A 21,086-nucleotide genomic window follows, 5' to 3' on the forward strand; every position below is an offset into this window, starting at 1 on the left:
GCGGCAGAAGATCCAGGAGCCTGGCCAGCGTCGGGCGGCACGAGGGGAAGAGCGCAAGGGTCTCGGGGACCCCGGCGCTTTGTGCGCGCAGGCGCTCGTACTGGCCCGTGCCCTGCCGGCTGCTCAGGAACAGCAGCCGCTCGCGGTCCTCCGCCTCTGCGCAGCAGTCTGCTAGCGCGCGCAGGGCCTGGCGCTTCGGCGCTTGGTGCAGGTCCACCGCCCACCTTAGGACGCTGTCGACAGTGTGGGCGGTGTGGGCGGTGTGGGCGGTGTGGGCGGTGTGGGTGGTGTGGGCGCTGTCCGCGGTGTGGGCGCTGTCCGCGGTGTGGGCGCTGTCCGCGGTGTGGGCGCTGTCCGCGGTGTGGGCGCTGTCCGCGGTGTGGGCGCTGTCCGCGGTGTGGGCGCTGCCGCCAACGGCGGTGGTGAATCTGCGCAGGTGCACCGGCACTGCAATGCGCTCGTCCAGCGATCCCACGGCCAGCCGGCCACCGGCCTCGCCGTCCAGCCGCAGCTGCTGCAGGAGCGCTGCTACCTTGCGCGGATCGTTGGGCGCATACACGTTGAATGCGTCGCCGGCGCGGCTGCACGTGCGGTCCGGGGCCGGCAGCTGCAGCTCGGCCAGGAGCGTGCGCTTCACTGCGTCGTCCGATGTTAGCGGCTCGCGTGACCGAAGTGCGGCGACAAACGGCTGCTGCTCTGGGTCGGAGGTGGAGCTGCTGCAGATGTCCAGGTGCCACGGCGGAAGCGAGGCTGCGGAGTCGCGGGCGCCGGGTGCTGGTGGTGGGGGGCCAATGGCCGTGGTGCAGAGGGCCGCGGGGGCGCGGGGTACGCCGGTGAGCGCGCTGAGGCCGGACATTGCGCGGAAGTCGAGGACCACTGGGGGGATGCCAGCGGACCCGTCGGCGTCCGACAGGCTTAGCGCGCCCAACCCGGCGGCAGCCTGGTCGACAGAGGCGGCCTTGTTCATCTCCTCAGCCTCCTTGGGCTCCTCAGCCTCCATGGCCTCCTTGGCCTCTTCAGCCTCCTTGGCCTCTTCACCCTCCTTGGCCTCCTTGGCCTCTTCACCCTCCTTGGCCTCCTTGGCCTCTTCACCCTCTTCACCCTCTTCACCCTCTTCACCCTTCTCGCCCTTCTCGCCCTTCTCGCCCCCTTCGTCTTTCTTCCCGCTGCACTCCGCGATCTCCTCCAGCTTCTCCCACAACCCATCGATCCATGGCTCCACAACATCCTCCATCCCCGTGGCGTCATCCGCCAGCCCCTTCCGATAAAACCTCCTCGCCCCGGCCTCCTCCAGCTGCTTATCCAGCCTCTGCGCAGTATTGCAAAAGTTCGAATAATTAGTATCCCCCAAGCCCAACACCGCATACCTCAAATGGGCATAAGCCTCAGACTGCTTGGATGATTTACGCAGGACCCGCCAGAACCTCGCCGAGTTATCCGGCGGGTCGCCATCGCCTGTGGTGGAGACCACAAAGACGATGGTGCGGAGGGAGTCAAAGTTGAATTTCCTGTAGTCGTCGAGGACGTGGTGGGAGGCGCGGAACCCGCGACGGATGGCCTCGAGGTAGATGTTGTGGCTGATGCTTTCGGCGTTGCCGGTTTGTGACGCATAGAGAAACACTACTTGTTTGTCAATGAATTTGTCAGAGCTCATTTTCGAAAAAGAAAATAGGGAAAATAGGGAAAATAAGGTTACCGATAGAGATAGCAAAATGCAAGTGAGAAAAAAAAGGAGGGTGTGATTGCTCACAAGCTTTTTCGGCTCACTCACCCAACCTTGCTCACCTTGCTCACCTTGCTCACACGCTCGATCGCCTCATCTTTTTTTGCGCTTTAAATACTGCATGCAGCTCTTTAAAAAAAAAAAATGCAAAGCGGTAAATTTCTTTTAAATTCCAGTCCAGACTCATGGATCACCCAATCCCTCCCACCCCCTCTTCCCCATCACTTTTTTTTTATTCCAGTAAATATTTTGCTGAAGATCCAAAGCAAAGCACTTTTGTGATGTTGGGGGCGAGTGCCAAAAAAAAATACATGTACAGTCTTTGAAAAAGAGAAAAAAATTATTATTATTTCATGTCATGAAATAATCTTTTCTTGGATTGGATTGGATTGGACTATCAAAGCTGAACAGCTCGCTTTGCTCGGACCCACACCCCACCAACCCCCCCTCTCATCATTTTTAAGGGGAAAAAAAAAACAAAAACAAAAACTGAAAGGAAAAAAGGAAAAAAAAAAAATAACAAACAAGAGTTGTTGATAAACCAACCCACCCAATTGTCCCTGCTGTCTCTCTATCTCTCTTTTTATTTTATAACTACTTTTCTTTATCTCCCTCTTTCTTTCTCTTTCTTTCGATTTTTTTTTAATTTTCTACTCGCACAAGCATTGTCACTCACTCACTCCCTCCCTCTTTTTTCTTTCCTTTTTTCTATTTCCCAAATAATTTATCCCTTACTTTCTCCCTATTCCCACTCCCCTTCCTTTTAAATGTCTTTTGAATTCAACCTCGGCACAACTCCCGTGCAAGAAACAGTTATCCGAGTCTCCGCCTACCTCAACACAGTAACCCAATGCTCCGACGCCCTGGAGCAGCAAACCCTGGAGCCCGGCCAACATGAGCGGAAAACCTCCCTGACTCTCTTCCATGCGCGATCCGTGCCGACCATTGATTTGGAGATTTATATTGCGCGTGTGGTAAAGTATTGTCCGTGTTCAAACGAGGTTTTCTTGGGATTGATCGTTTATTTGCAGCAGATGATTGACCAGTGTTCGAGGAGGAGGATGCCGTTTACTGTGGATGCTTATTCGATCCATCGCTTGATTATTACTGGTGTGACCGTTGGTTCAAAGTGGTTTTCGGACGTGTTTTATACTAATTCGAGATATGCAAAGGTAAGAACTGTAGGAAGAAAACCCTTGAGTGAATTCAATGACAGTTGGAAAAAGAAAGCAAGACGGTGGGAAGTTTTTTTTTACTGATATGCTGTTTCATTTAATTTCTTTTTCTCAAAATAGGTCGGCGGTCTTTCGGTTTCAGAACTCAATAATTTGGAACTGCAGTTCCTCAGCATAATCGATTTTGACCTAAGCATCCAGCCAGAAGTTCTACAAGCCATAGGATCCGATCTTTTTTCCGGTCGTTTGCCCAAACTAACTAACGTTCCCATGTTGGATAACCAAGCACCCATCAAGGGTGCTTTTACTTTACTCCAACAACAACAGCAGCAGCAACACCAGCAACAACAACAACAACAACGGGAACTGGAACAACAGCAACAACATTCGGTTAAACATCGTTCGGACCCGTATCTTCCTTCTCAACGTACCACTAGACCAATGTCTTATCCAGGTCCCAATGGTATTTATTATTCTCAGGTTGACGAGAAATCTGCTGATTATAGGAATCAGATGAGGAGGAAAGAGGAGATGAAAAGTGGTGCGGGTGGATGTAGGAGAGAGAATGAGGAGGGTTTGGCGACCGATTCTACACTGACGTCTACGTCGCCCGGGGATACTGCGGCTATTTCTACATCGGTTTTAAACCAGAGTGTGGTTTAAGTGCGATTTTTTTTTGCAAAAACTGGTACCATGTGTATCGTATGTTTTTTTTTGTTTTTTTGCTTTCTTTTTATTTTTCTATTTTATTTCTTTACTTTTTTCTTACTTTTTCTCTGCTTTTATATTTTTATCATCCCCCCCCTCCATCGTTTAATTTCACATTTATATATATCCCTTTATCTTTAACAAAAAAACAAAAAAAAACTCGCTCAAATATACACACGAGTCGGTGTATGTCATCCGAATCAAATCACTCTGCTACAAATGAGTGTTACTAATTTTTTTATTCCATATTCCATATTTTAATTTTTCAATATATCATTTATCATTCACGAGTGTAATAGCTCTCACCACATAGGCTCAGCTGAGCCGAGAGTTCGCGAGTTAAGTCAATGCCAAAAAGGTATTAATGTAGTAACAACCAGGATATCATTTAGACATTGTAGCTGCCTATAAAATGGCAGTAGGGAAGGCCCAATAGGAGGTTTCCTTAGTTTTTGGGCTTAATACAAGTTTATTGGACTCCTCCATTCTGATAATTAGTACAACGAATATGGATTTGGAATATTGTAAATGGAGAAAATTACAACTATATGTATTTTGAATGTCCACAGCAAAAATGTAAATAATATTAATTTTTTTTATTTCAAGCTGTCTGTTTTTCATGTTCATTTGTTAATTCTCAGCTATTCGAAATGTTTTAGGATCAACGTTTCCAATCGAATGATTAAATATGCAGGAGAACTGCAGCCAAAGAACGCTTTGTTTTTTCGTTAAAGAAATCAAGAGGGCGAAAAAGAATGTTCCTCTCTTTCTTTCTTTCTTTCCTCAAGATCAGTTTCACATAATTTCGTTTGAAATGCATCTTACAATGTCTGCCAAACACTCACTCTTTCAGACTTTACCGCTTTACGTAATTCGGGATATTGCCTAATACACCCAGAGTGAATATTACGACTTCCGCCACCTGAAGGTCGATTATTCTTCCAACTCGGGAAAAAATGTAGCTCCGTTTTTGCTGATTTGCCAAAAAAAAGCCTACCTGGGACATAGACATGAAGGAAATAACCAGTGGCTGCTGGTTATTAACATCTCAGCAAGAATTATCTCCAGGAGCTGTTTACCTGAATGTCCAAATTGTCGAGCTCAGTTTTGATTATGTTGGGATCAAGGACGGTGTCAAATCTGAACATGTGCGGCTTCAGTTTGCCAAACACATGCATTTGCACAACTTTGGCGATGATAGAGTTGAGCTTGCCGACATGAGCGTGCTTTTAGATGCGCTTGGTCGCAAGATGTCTGACGGCCTCAAGGGAATTGAGGGTGTGGGATTCCGCAGTAAGGACACTGGTATCCCGAGCGCCCTTGTTTCTGGTAACAACGCATATCTGACATACGTCTGTTTAAAGTTGGATGACGAACAGGAGTCGTTTTTTTTCAACTCGTTCAGTATAAGGCGTTGACGCTGGAGGACGTGGCGATTTATTTGATAAATGAGTTTGATTTGGCTGGGATGGTTGTGGATGCACGCGGCAATCTGCCGTCGTACCCATGCTTGCGCAGGCTGCACGTTGAAGGATATTCTGAGGCTGGGCCTTTGCCTGCTTTTCCCAATGGAATTGTGTTCCTGAGCCATTACTATCTGTGCATTGGCGCCTGCAGCCGGATTGCGAGCCAAGTTTTGTCTGTTGCCAATGTCGATACACTCGGGCGCGTTAACATTAGGTTGAACTTGATTGTGCTCGATGCACTCAAGCGCTGTTGTGCAAATGGCAGCAGAAAGCTGGAAAGCTTTCATTACGTGGAAATCATCCACACCAATATCTTTGGTAATAATCCAGTGAACTTGGCGGCCAATTTCTTCCAGCTTCTTCACAGTATTTCTCCGAGCCTGAATAGGTTTCATATGGAGATTCCTATCAAGCCCAACCTTTTTTTGGCTAATTTTGCAGAACTTTTCTGCTTCATTGGCCTTCGCGAGCTGAATATCAAACATACCACTCCCAATTTTGACAAGCTGCTCGACCTGATCATGGTCTTGCTGCATCTCACAGAGTTGCACTGCAAGCCAGGCACTGTCAACATCCCCCCCCTGAGTTGGACATGCGTTTCCCTCAGTACGTCAACCGAATGCGCTTAAAGCATTACTCGCTCAACAAGAACTTGAGAGTATATGGAATGCGCTGGGTATACTTTGAAACCAGTGTGGCAATAGTGCGAAATACGCTGTTGTGCTTGCTGTTCTGTATCCTGGCCTTTCTCTTTGCCACTGTTAAATACAAGATTCGCAAGGCTTTATACAACAAATATCTTCAAGAGTTGGCTGGTGGCGAGATGTCTGCGTATGCTGGCCGGATTGGATCTTTTTTTCACAAGTGAGCGTGTTTGGATTTGTTTTATTTGTGAATTTCAATATACAATTTATTTATTAGGAATGTATTGATGCGGAAAAATTAATAATTTTTTTTAGTGTTTAAAAAATATGTGATCCCAAAAATCTCTTGCTAATATTAATAATGCATTATATGTAAAATGCAAATCATTATAGGTATCTTTCCACTTTTATTTAATTTTTTATGCCAACCACTCTGTTTTTTTTGGCCTTTAGCCTTTCATTCTACCTTCGAAATGCGCATAAGAATAGTGTGCGTATTTATCTTAAGATTTACCATCTGTATTCTGTGCTTTCAATCATGCCCTGAGAGTGCCAAGCATTTTGTTTTTGTTTCTGTCCATTTGTCGCTCCATTTTTTTCAACTATTGCCGTTACTCAAACAAAATTATTAAAAACTAATATTATAATAAGATGGGGGTATGTGTAGAGCACTACAATGTAGTGTCGAAAGGTGGGGTGTCAGTTTATAAAGGTTTTTTATTATCAATGGAATCAAAAGCGTAACTGAGGCCAACCTCATCCTATATATGTGTCTCGTCAACTTTGTTGTGCACATTTTCAATTGTGCACTCCGTTAAAGAAAACTAGTTTTTTTTTACAGATAGAGTGGTGTCTTGGCGTGTCAAGGTTATAACCTTCACATATGCCCATCCATGCATGTACATTATGAAATGGGGAGCATATTAGGGTGTCAATATTATGTCCCCTGATTTGATCCTACATGGTACCGTCTATGCCCTGTCAATTGGCACGTTGATGAAAACTCGTTTTACAATTATCAACCTCGACATCCATTTCCATATTATCAGACTGCTCAACACAAATTTGTAGAAAAAATAAACATGCTTGTGCATTTTCTTAAATTTTTTGTTTACAATTTTGTGCAATTTTCCACAATTTTTTTAACAGCTTTCTGTTGTTATGTAAGGGGGGGTAAAGAGCACTAGTTGTCTAGTGTTAAAAAATTAGGGGGGAGTTTATAAAGGGTTTTATTACTGATATTTTTAAAATACTACTAGCGCCGGCCTCATCTTATATATGTGCCTCATCGGCTTTGTTGTGCACATTTCCAGTTATGCACTCCGTTGGTAAGAACTGGTTCTTCTGTGAGCAGACCAGTATCTTGGCAGGTCAGTGTTGTAGTTTTTGTGTGTGTGCACTCATGCGTGCGCATTGCAAAATGGGAAGCATGTCTGGGCATCATTATAATACCACCACAATTTAAGCCTGCATAATCCAATTAGTACCCTATCAATTGGCATGCAGATGGAAATATGCTTCGCGATTCACAACCTCAACACCCACTTCCATATTTTCAGTCTGTGCAACAATGTATTTTTGCAAAAATTATTACACGCGTGCAAACCAAAAAAATACCTTATTTGAGTCCAAGGCATGATGGAGTTGACGAACTTAAAAGTTCTTGAATGGAGAAAAATTAATCACAGCATTAATAATATTGCTAAACTACATGGTGAGAAAGGTAAAACAATGTATGGTTGATAAATGTTCAATAGCATCGTTTACATCAACCATATCCTGTTTTAACTACACCAAAGAAAAAATGAGGCTACAAGTATTCTGCAAATCGACACATCCTTCCCCTAGATTGACTAGCAACCTAAAGAGGGATTAAAAACTAGTGGCAATAGACCACTATGACTAAAGATATTATCCATTACGCTGCTTCTCTTCACGAGAAGCAGCAGGGGCAGATTGATTATTGCGCACATGTTTGGGCTTTTGCTTAAACAAAGTCTCGGGTGTCGCTGTAGACTCGGGTTCAGCCGACTCTGATGATGCATTATTGTGCAAGAAACAGGGAGGATGCTCGCCTGTAAGCAGGGCATTAATAATGATGCAAAAGTTCAGTATGTTATGCAGCAAGTTTGATTGCTGGTATCATCGGTGCTTTGCAGGCAGGAAATCAACAGCCCCTTTGATTGTATTCAATAGGAACGTTCTGACTAAAAGCAGGTGTCAGCAGTCCTCTTACAAGAATTGTTGACCAATGGTCCTTGTTTTCCATGGAAAACTTAGCTGCGTCTACTTTCTTCAGCTGGTATAAATAAGGAGCTAAATTCATTGTATTCTAAGAAAACAACATTCACCTTTATGAACTTAATTCATTAGATAAATATCTATAGTCTGCCAACACCTTTTTAATCAATACTAGGTATTCTATAACATTTTTCATCCTGCCCCGTTTTATAGCACACCTCAAGAAATCGAAGGCATACCTAAAACATTATCCAAGTATATTACTTTGCATACTCTGCTTGAATGTTTAATGATGTAGGATAATATTAAGTAAGATTTATCTGAGGTGTATAGCCAATAAATATCATTGTCTAATTATCATATTTTGACTATATAAAAAGGGATTTTAACCATAGGTGCTAATCTTTATTTCTGAGCCATTTTCTCTGCCAAAAATAAATCAGAAATAGTTAAATTGCCAACATCAAGATCTAAGATTTCCTTCCGTGTATTGAATAGCGATATTACCAAAATTGCCAGAACTTGCCAATACTGCTATGAGTAAAACAGGACAAGTTGATAGATGCTGTTGAAGACTTACTATTAATTAAAAAAGTGTTGACAGACTATAGATATTTATTTAATGAATTAAGTTCATAAAGGTGAATGTTGTTTTCTTAGAATACAATGAATTTAGCTCCTTATTTATACCAGCTGAAGAAAGTAGACGCAGCTAAGTTTTCCATGGAAAACAAGGACCATTGGTCAACAATTCTTGTAAGAGGACTGCTGACACCTGCTTTTAGTCAGAGCGTTCCTATTGAATACAATCAAAGGGGCTGTTGATTTCCTGCCTGCAAAGCACCGATGATACCAGCAATCAAACCTGCTGCGTAACAACGAGTAGCTTGGTCTCAAAGTGGACTATGAGATAAAAATGTGGTCAAGTGATAAGAGTGAGCCAATTTCGATCATACCTTTTCTTTGAGTCTTGTGCATATGCACAGCATTTGATTAAGATTGATTAAATTTTTGTTTGCTCGCCAAATTAAAAAACAAAGTGATTAAAGGGTTGATGGCGTGAACAATTTAACCTCCTCTTTTCTCTCTCCCCCATTCCAAGTATTTTTTATTTTATATTTTGCTCTTTTCCCCAATCTATTGACAAGAAAAAAAACCAACAAAAAACATTTACATTCGGTTAACAGAAAAAATATTTGAATCATGTCCACTACTAAGGACGCCGTATCGGATATCCAAAAGTACACGGACAAGGAGGCGCAGTCCGTGGATATTACACACAAGCAGATCAAGGGCAACACCACCCTGCGCGTAACCTCCAAGGAATTCTCCACGGCCCGGCGCCAGACACCCACATACGTCCAGTTGCTGGCAATTTCAAACAAATACGGCTACATGGTGGCCGGCACCCCCCAAGGCAAGTATCACTAGTGAACAACATTATATACATCCACCGTTAGTGTTGCAACCAACAAGCTAAAAAAACAAGTGTTTTTTATTTATAGGTATTTCCCTGTTCATGAGTGCCGATGCGCAGGATGTGCTGGCGGCAGGCAAGTCCGCCGGCACTAACACGGCGGTGAACCTCGATGCGCGCAACGAGCTCAATCTTTCGGAGCACGGCAAAGTCACGCATGTGGACATCAACGCCGATGAGACGCGCGTACTAGTGGGCACAATGGCAGGAAAGGTGCTCGTATTTGAGGCGCTCTCGCTTAAGCAGCAGGACGCAAAGCCTAGCAAAATCATTGAAGCCAAGCAGGGCGAGTTCCGCGACCTGCGTGCGAACCCCCTGGAGATGCCCAACCTCGTCGCCGCGCTTACTCTTTCAGGTTCAGTGCTGATGATTGACGTGGAGTCGGGCAGCGTGAATACCATTGTGGATGCAAAGCAAACGCTGACCACGGCTATTTGCTGGTCACGCAAGGGCAAGCAGATTGTGTGCGGCGATGACAATTCTAATCTGACGCAGAGGGCTCCACTGGATGGAAAGATCAAGCGCACAGTAGAGTCGCAAAAGGTGAACAATGCGATCATGTCGGACTTTGTGGTCTTGGCTGTCGACTGGATCGATACATACACGTTTTTCGCAATCTACGGACCCTTCCCTGACGGCGCGATGATCCCGGGCAATGGAGGTGGCGGCACCGGCGAGAACCAAGAGGATGGAGAGGATGATGGTGTGGATGATACCCGTACTGTCGGCTATGTGATCACCAAAGCGGGCAAGACAGCGGAGACGCAGGAGTGGATTGCCGTTGATGACCCGTCCTCCAGTGCGTGGTGCTCCGCGCGTTACCCCGGATTCCACATTGCCTGTATTCCGAACTGGGGCCAGAGCGCGCACAACATTATCACGATCGTTGGTGCGGGCTCCGATACCACAACCACTGTGGGCCAGTCGCCAGATTCTGAGGGCAAGATGGCGTGGGCGCAGTGGGATTTCGACGCTGAAATGGCGCAGATGCCCTTGTCGACAATTGAAGGCGACACATACGCGCTTGGCGTGGTCATTGACTATACCGGTAAGAGCGACTTGCCACCGGTCACGGACGACGGCGAGAGAGTTAAGCCTGTGCCGATTATGTGGATCCTCAATACGGACGGGTGCTTGTCAGGATTCCACGTTTACAATATGGGCGAGATGCGCACCGGTGGTCGCTGCTCCTTGATGGTTGACGAGTGCGTCAGGGTTCCGGGTTTCTCTGACAAGACTGCCAAGATGGTAGAGGAAGAGAATGAGGAAGAGCACTTTGTTGACAAGAGTGCCGACGAGATTGCAGACAAGACTGCTGATGAAATTTTTGCCGAGGCCGAGCCGGAAATAATTTCTGCGTCTCCTTCTTCTCCTGCCACGACCCCTTCTCTCTCTCCTGCTACTGATGCTGTCGCTGTCCCCGCCGCTACCACCGCCCTGCCGGTTGCATTTGGTGGTGCTTCTACCAGCGCATTTGGCGGTGCTTCTAAAAGCGCATTCGGCGGTGCGTCTACCAGTGCATTCGGTGGTGCGTCTACCAGTGCATTCAGTGGTGCTTCTACCAGCGCTTTCGGACAGAGCACCGCATCTACGGGCGCCTTTGGCTCATCCACCGGGTTTGCGCCCTCATTTGGAAAGCTCAGTACGATCACGCCCATTGTTAAGGCTCCCACAGCCCTCGGTATCACTGGACAGGCGGTATTTGGCAGTTCGGCCAAGCCCTTTGGCTCGTCTTCGTCCTCAATTGGAACTGGGTTTGGCGGCTTTACAATGAGCTCCGGTTCGGGCAGTATCTTTGATCAGGCTCCTGATGCCACTCAGTCGAAGAAGGCTGGCATACCCTTTGGCACCCCGGCTAAGCCCTTCGGATTATCATCATCTTTGCCTAGGTCTGGTGATGGGTCATCAGACCCGGTGTCGCGTTTGGATGCTTTCGGCAGTGACAAGCCAGACTCTGATTCTAGCACCAGCCTGTTTTTAAAATATGAGAGAGACACTGTTGACAAGAAGGCCGCCGCCGAGAAGATCGCCACTGAGAAGAAGATCGCTTCTGAAAATAAGAACGCTGCTGACAAGAAGAATGCTGCTGACAAGAAGAACGCTGCTGAAAAAAAGCTCGCCGACAAGATTGCTTCCGAGAGACTAGCCGCCGAAAAAGCGCGCAAGGAGTTTGAGGACAAGGAGAGAAAAGCCAGGGAGCTGAGAGAGCAAAAGGAGAAGAAGGAGCGTGAGCAAAAAGAAATTGTCGAGAATGTGCGCAGACTCAAGGATGAGAAGGATGAGAAGGAGCGCAAGGAGAGGGAGCGCGTCGAGGCACTCAAGCGCGAAATGGAGGCCAAGGCGCAGGACTTGCTCAACCGCCAGTACATCTCGACCTGCAACAAGTTCGATGCCGACCTCAAGGCACTTGCTGCCTCCATTGAGAACACAGGCCAGGCCATCACACAGGTCCAGCACGCCAGCCTCCCTCCAATCCCCATCGACCCGACAGTGCGCAGCATGGCCAAGGTATCGGACAGCCTACACAACCTGTCCATGGACGACACAGAGTCGTGGAACAGCGTCGCCGACGTGCTTCTGGAGGCCCTACAGGTATCTCGCGACGAGCTACGCGTCAGCCAGAAGCTGTTGAACAAACAGATGGTACAGTATGTCAAGACGGAGACCAAGCGCGAGGAGGTCAATCGCATTGTAGAGTCGGCCACATCCTCCAAGGCCGCACCCAATGCCACGGTTGACGGTGGGCCCAACCCACTGCAGCGCGACTACCAGAGCCGCCTCAAGGCCGCCTACGACATGATTGGCAGGCGCTCGGCCGACGTCGAGCAGGTTGTCGATATCGAGGCGCACCGCCTGGACAAGGTCTTCCGCGAGCTCCCCAGCAAGCTGCGCGCGCCCACGGTCGATTCTATCCAGCGCACGCTGTGCAATGTAACGCAGACCCTGGCGCAGAAGAACTATGAGCTGGACGAGGTCGCCGCTCGCGTTGATACCTTGGGACTGGGCAAGTCCGAGGAGTATGCCAGGAACAAGGTGCGTGCTGCCGCCGCCTCTGCCACCACTACTGGAGCTTCTTCCCAAAACCTGCTATCGCTGCCTCAGCAGCCACATAATTCCTCTGCTCCTGTGCGCCGGCATCCCAGCGCCTCGGTGTCGCCGCGGACGGCCGCTGAGGGAACGCCGTGGTCACCGGCCACGCTGCCCTTCAGCACGCCTGTGGCGCAGCGCCGCGGCTTTGGCCTGCGGCCTGAGGACCTCTTAGTCACGGCACCCATAACGGCCTGGCCCCAGGAGCAGACTCCCACCCAGCGGCACCCCGAATTCCCGCATACACAAGTGCGCGAGCTCGTCCCCCGCTCCGCCCGCGCCCACCGCCGGGCATCCCTTGTTGTCGATTCCGACCAGGGCAACCTGGTCGATGCCAGAAACTCCCCTGCATCTCAGTTCTCCACTGCCGCCAGCTATGTGCAAGCGCGTCGGCAGCGCACACTCGTGCGCGAGTTGCTGACTCGGTCCTCGCGCGTCGCCCCCGTTGTGCGCACACCCGAGACTGATATGAAGTTGGGTGATACTCCTGGAAGCGCCGGGCTTAGGTCTGAGGTGCCCATGCCCAATCTTGAGCGCTACGTTGAGACCTTTGGTAAGCTGAAGATCACTAAGCGTGTGCCTACACCGGAACCCCCTGTGGTACAGACGCAGATGCCTGCAAAGTCAGTGTTTGGCGCTGCTGCTGCGGGCGGTCTTTCACTGGGCGGGTTCCAACCTGTTGGTGGTCTTTCGCTGGGCGGCAGTGGCGGAAATGCTACTGCTTCTTCGTCTGGGATGTTTGGATCTATGGCCAACAAGCCCGCATTGTCGTTTAACTCGTTTGTACCGCCAGCTGGAGCTGCTCCTATGTTCGGTGGATTCAAGCCTACTGCGCCCACTGTGTCTGCGCCTGAACCAACACCAACACCTGCACCTGCATCTGCGCCTAAGGTTTCGGCATTCGGGTGGTCCAAGCCCACTAACAAGTGGACTTGCGATCTGTGCATGTCGTCTGTCGATATGACGCACACTATGTGTCCATCGTGCGACGCGCCCAAGCCTAGGACTACCAAGCCTGCTGCGCCCACTGTGTCTGCGCCTGAACCAACACCAACACCTGTACCTGCATCTGCGCCTAAGGTTTCGGCATTCGGGTGGTCCAAGCCCACTAACAAGTGGACTTGCGATCTGTGCATGTCGTCTGTCGATATGACGCACACTATGTGTCCATCGTGCGACGCGCCCAAGCCCGGGTCCAGCAAGGCTCCCCCGCCATCATTTGGCTGGACCAAGCCTGCCGACACCTGGGCCTGTGACACATGCATGTCTTCGGTTTCTGACAAGTACACCGTATGCCAGTCGTGCGAAGCACCCAAGCCTGGGACCGCTAAGCCTGCAGTGCCAAAGGTTTCGTTTGGCAGTGGATTTAAACCAAGCTCTGGATTGGCATTTGGCACCATGGTTGCAGCGGGGGGCGTCGCGGCTGGTGCACTGAGTGCCTCTTTTGGCGCGTCTATGGGGGAGAGCACCAAACCCGTGGTCACCTCGTTTGTACCCCCGAGTCTGGAAAAGCCAAGTGCCGTAGATGAGGATTCTGACGAAGATGAGGAGGCAGAAGAGGATGAGAATGGGGATGCCGAAAATGTGTATGATTTCGAGTACGAGTCTGAAGAGGATGTTTATGACGATGGCGCGGGGGCTATTTGTGATGACTACGAGGACTATGAAAACAGCGATTACGATGATAGCGAGGACAACAACTATGAAGGTCAGTCAGATAATGGGGAAGACGTGGTAGAGGCTGTGGAGACATCAGCGACACAGGGTGTTACAGAGCCTACAGACCAAGAGGGTTCTCAGCTTGATAGTGACGCTGAGGCTGCCGCCGAGGCCGTTGCTGATGTCGAAGTTGTTGTCAATACTGAGGTCGGCGCTGTTGCTGATGTCGAGGCTATTACCGATGTCGAGCCCGCTGCTGATGTCGAGGCTGTCGCCGATATTGAGCCCGCTGCCGATGTCGAGGCTGTCGCCGATGTCGAGCCCGCTGCCGATGTCGAGGCTGTCGCCGATGTCGAGCCCGCTGCCGATGTCGAGGCTGGTGCCGATGTCGAGGCTGTCGCCGATGTCGAGCCCGCTGCCGATGTCGAGGCTGTCGCCGATGTCGAGGCTGTCGCCGATGTCGAGGCTGTCGCCGATGTCGAGGCTGTCGCCGATGTCGAGGCTGTCGCCGATGTCGAGGCTGTCGCCGATGTCGAGGCTGTCGCCGATGTCGAGGCTGTCGCCGATGTCGAGGCTGGCGCCGATGTCGAGGCTGGCGCCGATGTCGAGGCTGGTGCCGATGTCGAGGCTGTCGCCGATGTCGAGGCTGTCGCCGATGTCGAGGCTGGTGCCGATGTCGAGGCTGTCGCCGATGTCGAGGCTGGTGCCGATGTCGAGGCTGTCGCCGATGTCGAGGCTGGTGCCGATGTCGAGGCTGTCGCCGATGTCGAGGCTGGTGCCGATGTCGAGGCTGTCGCCGATGTCGAGGCTGGTGCCGATGTCGAGGCTGTCGCCGATGTCGAGGCTGTCGCCGATGTCGAGGCTGTCGCCGATGTCGAGGCTGTCGCCGATGTCGAGGCTGTCGCCGATGTCGAGGCTGGTGCCGATGTCGAGGCTGTCGCCGATATTGAGACTGTTGCCGATACTGAGACCGACGTTGTTGTTGATACTGAGGCCGATGCTGCTGCTGAGGCTGAGGGCAACACTAAGGCTGCTTCTGGCGACAACACTGATGTTACTGACCATTCTTATGCGGAGGTGGCCAAAGCTGCGATGGATTTTACTGACGGAGAGCCATATACTGATAGAGGTGTTTCGGGGGTCAATGCTGGTACTGACGACGCTGTGTCTGTTTATGGGGGCTCACTGCATGAAGAGTACGAGCCTGCTTTGGAAATCTCGGATTCCGATATTGAGAACATCACTCGCTCTAGCACTTCAGGCAGCAGGGACCACAACCCGGACACTGCCGACGATACTGCAGGCGCCCACTACAACGGCAACGACTCTGATGGGTTTGTGCATGTCGGCCAGCATGTGTCGGGCTCTGAAAGCAAGGATGATATTGTCAGCAGTGGCCTTGATAATGATGATGAGGGTGCGGCTGTAGAAAGCGTCGTATCCCAGGCCCTTAATAGCACTTCTGCCTCTAATACTGGGACTGTTAACGCTGAGTCAAAAGCCGCTGAAACCAACTTCACAGCTGGCCAAGCCCCGGTGACCGCCACTGTTTCAGATGCCGAACTCGAATTGAATCAGCCTGGGTCGCCTGTTGACGAAGAGCAGCAGCATGCCGATTCCCAGACGACTGATGGCTTTGAGATGCTGTCACGTCCTGTGAGTGCGGCGATAGAGCCAATTTTTAGCAGCCAGGAGGCCGCCCTTGACAAGGCCGACCTTACCGACTCTTTCGACCTTGGTACCATAGCGGCTGACATTGACGAGGCAACTCTGCAGGAGACCAGCTCTGCCATTGAATCTGCAAATATTAACGACGACACCAGCAAGTCAGAATACTTAAAACCGTCGCCTTTCAAGGCCGGTGTTTTGGGCAAATATTTTGGCAACAACAGCGGCATACTCAGACCCGCCGGCCTGGGTAGTGGTGGGAACGCACCTGGTAGCAAGGGGCTCCCTAACGCCTTTTCTTCCGCAAGCCAGATACCTGTCGACGCCTTTGGTGGCAAGCTTAGCCGCCCGGCCTTTGGCGTAGGCTCAATGACCCCCCGAATTGGCTTGAGCTCTAATATTAGCTCCGCTGCTAGCTCCCAGGCGTTTGTTCCAAAGACATTGGACGGCAATGACAATGCAATCAAAAGCCTCAGTGCGCATGCGTTGTCAATCAGCCAGTTTGCAACCTACAAGGATGCCAGTGGTGAAAGTAGTGCAGCGGCCAACACTGTGAGTGGAAGCAGCAGTCCCCCGATTTCAACAAGCTCGAGTGGTGCGTCGCCAGCAATCCAGGCAGTGTCGGTCAGCAAGAAGGGCGCAGCCAAAAAGAAGTCTGCCAAGAAGTCTTCCAAATAGATCAGCGATGACCCTATCCAGCGCATCATCCATGGATCCGAGAACGAGGGTGAGGGCGCAGATAACTATTACCAGTATTAACTGGAGTGAGAAGTGAGGAGATACTGGTGACATTTTGTTCTGCTCATTTTGTTTTGCGCTTTGGCAATATGAAATTATGTTCAAGTTATTACCCGCTTGTGCATTTTAAGATGTAAAAATGATATTGATATTGAATATTGAATATTGAAAATTTTATGAGACATGGAAACCGCCACATAAAAATAATAATTTGGGCTTGCAGACACTGAAGTTTACAGGCGGCCGATCGACTTGTAGATGACGTGCTCGACCTTCTTGTCGGCCTCGCTCTTGCCAACGTACTTATCGTTGTACACAGCGTCCTCATCGTACGAATCCTGATTCTTGTCGTACACGATGCTGGCCACGACGTAGTTCACGGTGCTGTACTCATCGGCGGAGGTGGTGGGTGCCGGGGCAGCGCTGGAATAGTAACCAGTGGCAGAGCTTGAGGCGTAGCTGGTAGGGGCGAGGGCATCATAGCTGGAAGGATAGTATGCGGCAGCGCTGGAAGAGCAGCTAGCAGCGGGGGCAGCGGAGCTTGAGTAGCCTGCGGCAGAGCTCGAGGCGTATTCAGCGGAAGCGCTGGACAAGCAACCTGCGGTGGAGCTGGAAGAGTATCCGGCGACGGAGCTCGAGTACTCCTCTTCGATGGAGTTGGTCTCGTAGGCCGAATGGATTGCCTGGACGGCATTGATGTGCAGAGTGGCGGTCAGCTGAATCTCATAGTCGATAGTCGAGGAGGACGCATCCTTGCTGCTGGAGCACGAAGAGTAGCCAGCGGATGAGGCGCTGGAGTGAGTGGGGGCCGGAGCAGGGACATTGGTGATGTAGATGGGAGCCGGGGCAGCGCTGGAGCAAGCAGTGGCGGGTGCATGGGCCGGAGCCACGTACGAGGCAGGGGCGGGAGCCGCGTACGAGGCATGGGCCGGAGCCGCATACGAAGCATGGGCCGGAGCCACATACGAAGCAGGGGCTGGAGCCGCATACGAAGCAGGGGCCGGAGCCACATACGAAGCAGGGGCCGGAGCCGCATACGAAGCAGGGGCCGGAGCCGCATACGAAGCAGGGGCCGGAGCCACATACGAAGCAGGGGCCGGAGCCGCATACGAAGCAGGGGCCGGAGCCGCGTACGAGGCAGGAGTGGGAGTCGGAGCCGCGTACGAGGCAGGGGCGGCGGAGTACGCGTTCTGGGTGGAGTAACTGGCGCTGCTCTCGTAGGTAGGTAGGACATACTCGGTGTCATAAATGATGCTCGTGAAGATTACAGTGCTGGTTGAGTAGTAGACAGCCTCCGCAGAGCCACCATACTCTGCAGCAGAAGTGCTGGAGTATCCGGCTGCCGAAGAGCTCGAATAGCCACCAATAGGAGCGGCAATGTAAGCGGGCACACCTGCGTGCTCCTGAGAGCTGGCGCCGCTTTTGCCAGAATAGCCATTGGCAGTGCTCTTGTTGTTGTCGCCTTCGTAGCCACCATTGATCTTGTAGTCATTGGCAGGGTAAACAAATGCTGCAGTCTCGGAGTCGACCTGCGAGTTGGACTCCTTGTAGTGAGCAGGCGCGGAAGCAGGGGCAGGAGCCGGAGCAGCATAGGGAGCGGGCTTGGGCTTGCTGGAGCTACAGCTGTGGGCGGGCTTGTAGGCGGGCTTGCTCTCTGAAGTGGAAGCGGCGCTGTACTCAGGCTGGGCATCGTAGGCGGGAGCAGAGTCGTACTCATCACCAGCAATAGTAGGCTCAACAGGAGCAGGTACGGACACCTTATAGGGAGCCGAAGCAGGGGTGGGAGCCGCGTACGAAGCAGGGGCGGGAGCCGCGTATGAAGCAGGGGTGGGAGCCGCGTACGAAGCAGGGGCGGGAGCCGCGTATGAAGCAGGGGTGGGAGCCGCGTACGAAGCATGGGCGGGAGCCGCGTACGAAGCATGGGCGGGAGCCGCGTACGAAGCATGGGCGGGAGCCGCGTACGAAGCATGGGCGGGAGCCGCGTACGAGGCAGGAGCCGGAGCCACGTACGAGGCAGGAGCCGGAGCCGCGTACGAGGCAGGAGCCGGAGCCACGTACGAGGCAGGAGCCGGAGCCGCGTACGAGGCAGGAGCCGGAGCCGCGTACGAGGCAGGAGCCGGAGCCGCGTACGAGGCAGGAGCCGGAGCCGCGTACGAGGCAGGAGCCGGAGCCGCGTACGAGGCAGGAGCCGGAGCCGCGTACGAGGCAGGGGCGGGAGCCGCGTATGAAGCGGGAGCGGGAGCCGGAGCCTTGTATACAGCATGCTTGGGGGCAGGGGCTGCGTAAGGGGCGGGAGCGGGATCCGACGAATAGCCATGAGTGGCCTTCTGGACGCTGTAGGCTGGAACCTCAGTTTTAACCTGAGCATCAGCGGGATAGTAGCCATAGGTCGCTGGGGCGGCGCTTGCGAGCACAGCAAAGAACAGAGAAATGGACAGAACCTGACGCATTTTAATAGTTAGAGTAGCTATTTGCTTTTCAGGCTGGTGATATTAGTATTATTGTGAGAGGTTATTCTGCTGAGAATTTATAAATGTTCAGCGAGATGTGTAACAGGATGTGATGGAAACTATTGCGATGTTGCAAATGCAATTGAAAGATTATGTGAAATATAGATCAGTGAGGAATAACACTTGTAATGGTGGTTATTTATTTGCACAACCTACCGCGGCATTTGCTATTTATACCTCGGTGTTGAAATCGTCTGTTGTCAAAATCTCACGAGAAATCCCCACCATGGCTGTCAGTTTTTCTGAGCGCACAAACACCCCCCACTCTGCGAAAATAGCAAAACAATTTGCGATTCGCAATTTGTCATATTAGCCCCCCTCGAGTTGTGTCGCAAATACGCAGGGTTTATTATATTTTGTGTCGGAGCGTGTGTATGTGTATATTTGATAAATAATATGAAAATATAATATAACCTCACTATTGGGAGTGGAGTGGGGATAAAGTGGGGGATATGCGAGGAGAAATGGAAATTTAGTACTCCACTTTTATATTCCCTGACCAAACAAAAATTCTATAGAGAAGTAATGCAACGAAACCCTGCCCACTTTTCTACTGTTGCCCCGTTTCAAAGTGTTTTTCTGAGAAACATTGCAATACAGCAAAAAAATGAATATAGAAATATTATCAGGAATTATTTTTACAATTAATTATTGACATTGACATTGACATTTGACTGAAAGAAAATAGGAAAGAAAGAAAAATTGTGTAGAATAAGATGGGGAGGTGTGGTACCAAACCAAACAGCAGTATTAATGGGTAGCAAAATAACAGAATTCCCTGCATCCGGGCAAGCCGACGCTGGGCGGTTGGTCAATATTTAGTAGTAGTAGTTGAGGTTCTGGGCTCCGGCGCCATTGACAGGCGTGCTAGCGGGGATGGCCAGCAACGATGGCGTAAAGGTAGTCGTGAGAGTAGCAAAGACTTGGTTAGTGATCGTGATCGTATAGTCAGGGCAAGTGCCGACGGTGGCTACAGGGTTTCCGTCGTTCAGAGTCATGACGGGATCAGTGCCAATGAGCTGCACAATGGTAGTATTATCATCGTAGTTGTTATTACCAGTGTTCTCGTAGTAATCACCCTCAACCTCGGTCTCATAATAGTCGCCCTCAGGTGTAGACTCGTAATAGCCGCCCTCAGTTGCGGACTCATAGTCATTGGACTCGGCAACGGTTTCGTAGTAGTCACCCTCTTCGGCGTTTCCATAATCGTTGGAATCAGCGTAGGGAGCAGATGACGAGGCTTCATCGTAAGCGACGTCGCTACTGCAACTGCTAGACGCGTCTTCGTTGTAACCAGCATTTTCGCCAGAGTTAGCTTGGCTGGACTTGTGCGACAGATCATTGGCATTTGACTGGTGAGATCCCGAGGCAGCAGACGAGCCGCTGGTAGAAGCGGCGGAAGTGGCCTCGGCAGCAGAGGTGGTCTCGACAGCAGAGGTGGTCTCAACAGCAGCCAAAGCAGAGTTCTTGGACGCCGAGTGCGAGGCGGAAGAGGAATGCGAGGCGGAGGCAGTCGACGAAGCGGAAGAAACTGCGCTAGTGTTGGAGGCGTTAGCGGAGCCGTTGGCAAGCACAGCCTGGGCGGAGAATGCAGCAACAATGGCGAGGGAGATGGCGAAGCGCATTATTATTGATGTTTGAAATGATCCGGTGGTATTTCTGTGTTGAGAATATGAAATTTGTTTTTCTGCGTGAATCAAGCAAAATAGGGATGTGGATATGAGAGCTGTGTTTGATAATGGCATTTAATTTGAAATGGCGGCGGGAATGAGCGCATTTTTATACAGATGATGCTGTTGGAAACAAAAAACTGTCAAAGTTGAGTTGGTTCGTTTTAAGCTAAGTACAATGTGCTACATCTGAACGGTAATAGAATATGAAAATCTTACAATTTCACAGTTACGACGATCATATTTAACTTTGAAACTGTTTTGTTATTTTAGCTGCAGATATCCATGGACGATGTTTCTCACTTTTGGTTCTGGTGTTG

At 50.4% G+C, this 21,086-nt stretch overlaps 7 protein-coding genes across 7 annotated transcripts; 3 read left to right on the plus strand and 4 right to left on the minus strand.

Moving 5' to 3' along the window:
- Window positions 1-41: 41 nt before the first annotated feature.
- BX661DRAFT_196765 (uncharacterized protein) lies at window positions 42-1,654 on the minus strand (the record flags this gene model as incomplete). Its single annotated transcript, XM_051538072.1, has 1 exon — window positions 42-1,654. A coding segment is annotated over one exon (1,613 nt), but the record flags the coding sequence as incomplete, so codon positions are not given.
- A 784-nt stretch (window positions 1,655-2,438) lies between these two features.
- Window positions 2,439-3,445, plus strand: BX661DRAFT_178684 (cyclin-domain-containing protein). The gene is made up of 2 exons (XM_051534987.1): window positions 2,439-2,875; window positions 3,330-3,445. Exons 1-2 carry the CDS (start codon window positions 2,491-2,493, stop codon window positions 3,413-3,415), a joined length of 471 nt encoding a protein of 156 aa, XP_051393261.1. The 5' UTR covers window positions 2,439-2,490; the 3' UTR covers window positions 3,416-3,445.
- A 950-nt stretch (window positions 3,446-4,395) lies between these two features.
- On the plus strand, window positions 4,396-5,940 carry BX661DRAFT_203873 (uncharacterized protein; the record flags this gene model as incomplete). The annotated part of the gene is made up of 2 exons (XM_051538544.1): window positions 4,396-4,899; window positions 5,777-5,940. Exons 1-2 carry the CDS (start codon window positions 4,617-4,619, stop codon window positions 5,938-5,940), a joined length of 447 nt encoding a protein of 148 aa, XP_051393262.1. The 5' UTR covers window positions 4,396-4,616.
- A 1,687-nt stretch (window positions 5,941-7,627) lies between these two features.
- BX661DRAFT_169412 (uncharacterized protein) lies at window positions 7,628-8,042 on the minus strand (the record flags this gene model as incomplete). The annotated part of the gene is made up of 2 exons (XM_051533516.1): window positions 7,628-7,852; window positions 7,953-8,042. 2 exons carry the CDS (start codon window positions 8,040-8,042, stop codon window positions 7,628-7,630), a joined length of 315 nt encoding a protein of 104 aa, XP_051393263.1.
- A 6,898-nt stretch (window positions 8,043-14,940) lies between these two features.
- BX661DRAFT_178688 (uncharacterized protein) lies at window positions 14,941-16,749 on the plus strand. The gene has a single exon (XM_051534988.1). It carries the CDS (start codon window positions 15,273-15,275, stop codon window positions 16,524-16,526), a length of 1,254 nt encoding a protein of 417 aa, XP_051393264.1. The 5' UTR covers window positions 14,941-15,272; the 3' UTR covers window positions 16,527-16,749.
- On the minus strand, window positions 16,686-17,559 carry BX661DRAFT_178689 (uncharacterized protein). Its single transcript, XM_051534989.1, has one exon. The coding sequence runs from the start codon at window positions 17,278-17,280 to the stop codon at window positions 16,963-16,965; it is 318 nt and encodes a 105-aa protein (XP_051393265.1). The 5' UTR covers window positions 17,281-17,559; the 3' UTR covers window positions 16,686-16,962.
- Window positions 17,560-19,792: 2,233 nt separating this feature from the next.
- BX661DRAFT_178693 (uncharacterized protein) lies at window positions 19,793-20,961 on the minus strand. Its single transcript, XM_051534990.1, has one exon. The coding sequence runs from the start codon at window positions 20,839-20,841 to the stop codon at window positions 19,915-19,917; it is 927 nt and encodes a 308-aa protein (XP_051393266.1). The 5' UTR covers window positions 20,842-20,961; the 3' UTR covers window positions 19,793-19,914.
- Between the last annotated feature and the right edge of the window lie 125 nt (window positions 20,962-21,086).

Source organism: Kickxella alabastrina (assembly GCF_025024165.1).
Source record: "Kickxella alabastrina strain RSA 675 chromosome Unknown BX661scaffold_5, whole genome shotgun sequence".
Taxonomy (NCBI): Eukaryota; Fungi; Kickxellomycota; class Kickxellomycetes; order Kickxellales; family Kickxellaceae; genus Kickxella; species Kickxella alabastrina.

Coding starts and splice junctions, on each gene's coding strand:
- BX661DRAFT_178684 (XM_051534987.1), top strand. CDS start 2,491: ATGTCTTTTGAATTCAACCTCGGCACAACTCCCGTGCAAGAAACAGTT. Junction 2,876..3,329: donor GTTTTCGGACGTGTTTTATA/CTAATTCGAGAT, acceptor TTCTCAACGTAC/CACTAGACCAATGTCTTATC.
- BX661DRAFT_178688 (XM_051534988.1), top strand. CDS start 15,273: ATGGATTTTACTGACGGAGAGCCATATACTGATAGAGGTGTTTCGGGG.
- BX661DRAFT_178689 (XM_051534989.1), bottom strand. CDS start 17,280: ATGCCGTCCAGGCAATCCATTCGGCCTACGAGACCAACTCCATCGAAG.
- BX661DRAFT_178693 (XM_051534990.1), bottom strand. CDS start 20,841: ATGCCATTATCAAACACAGCTCTCATATCCACATCCCTATTTTGCTTG.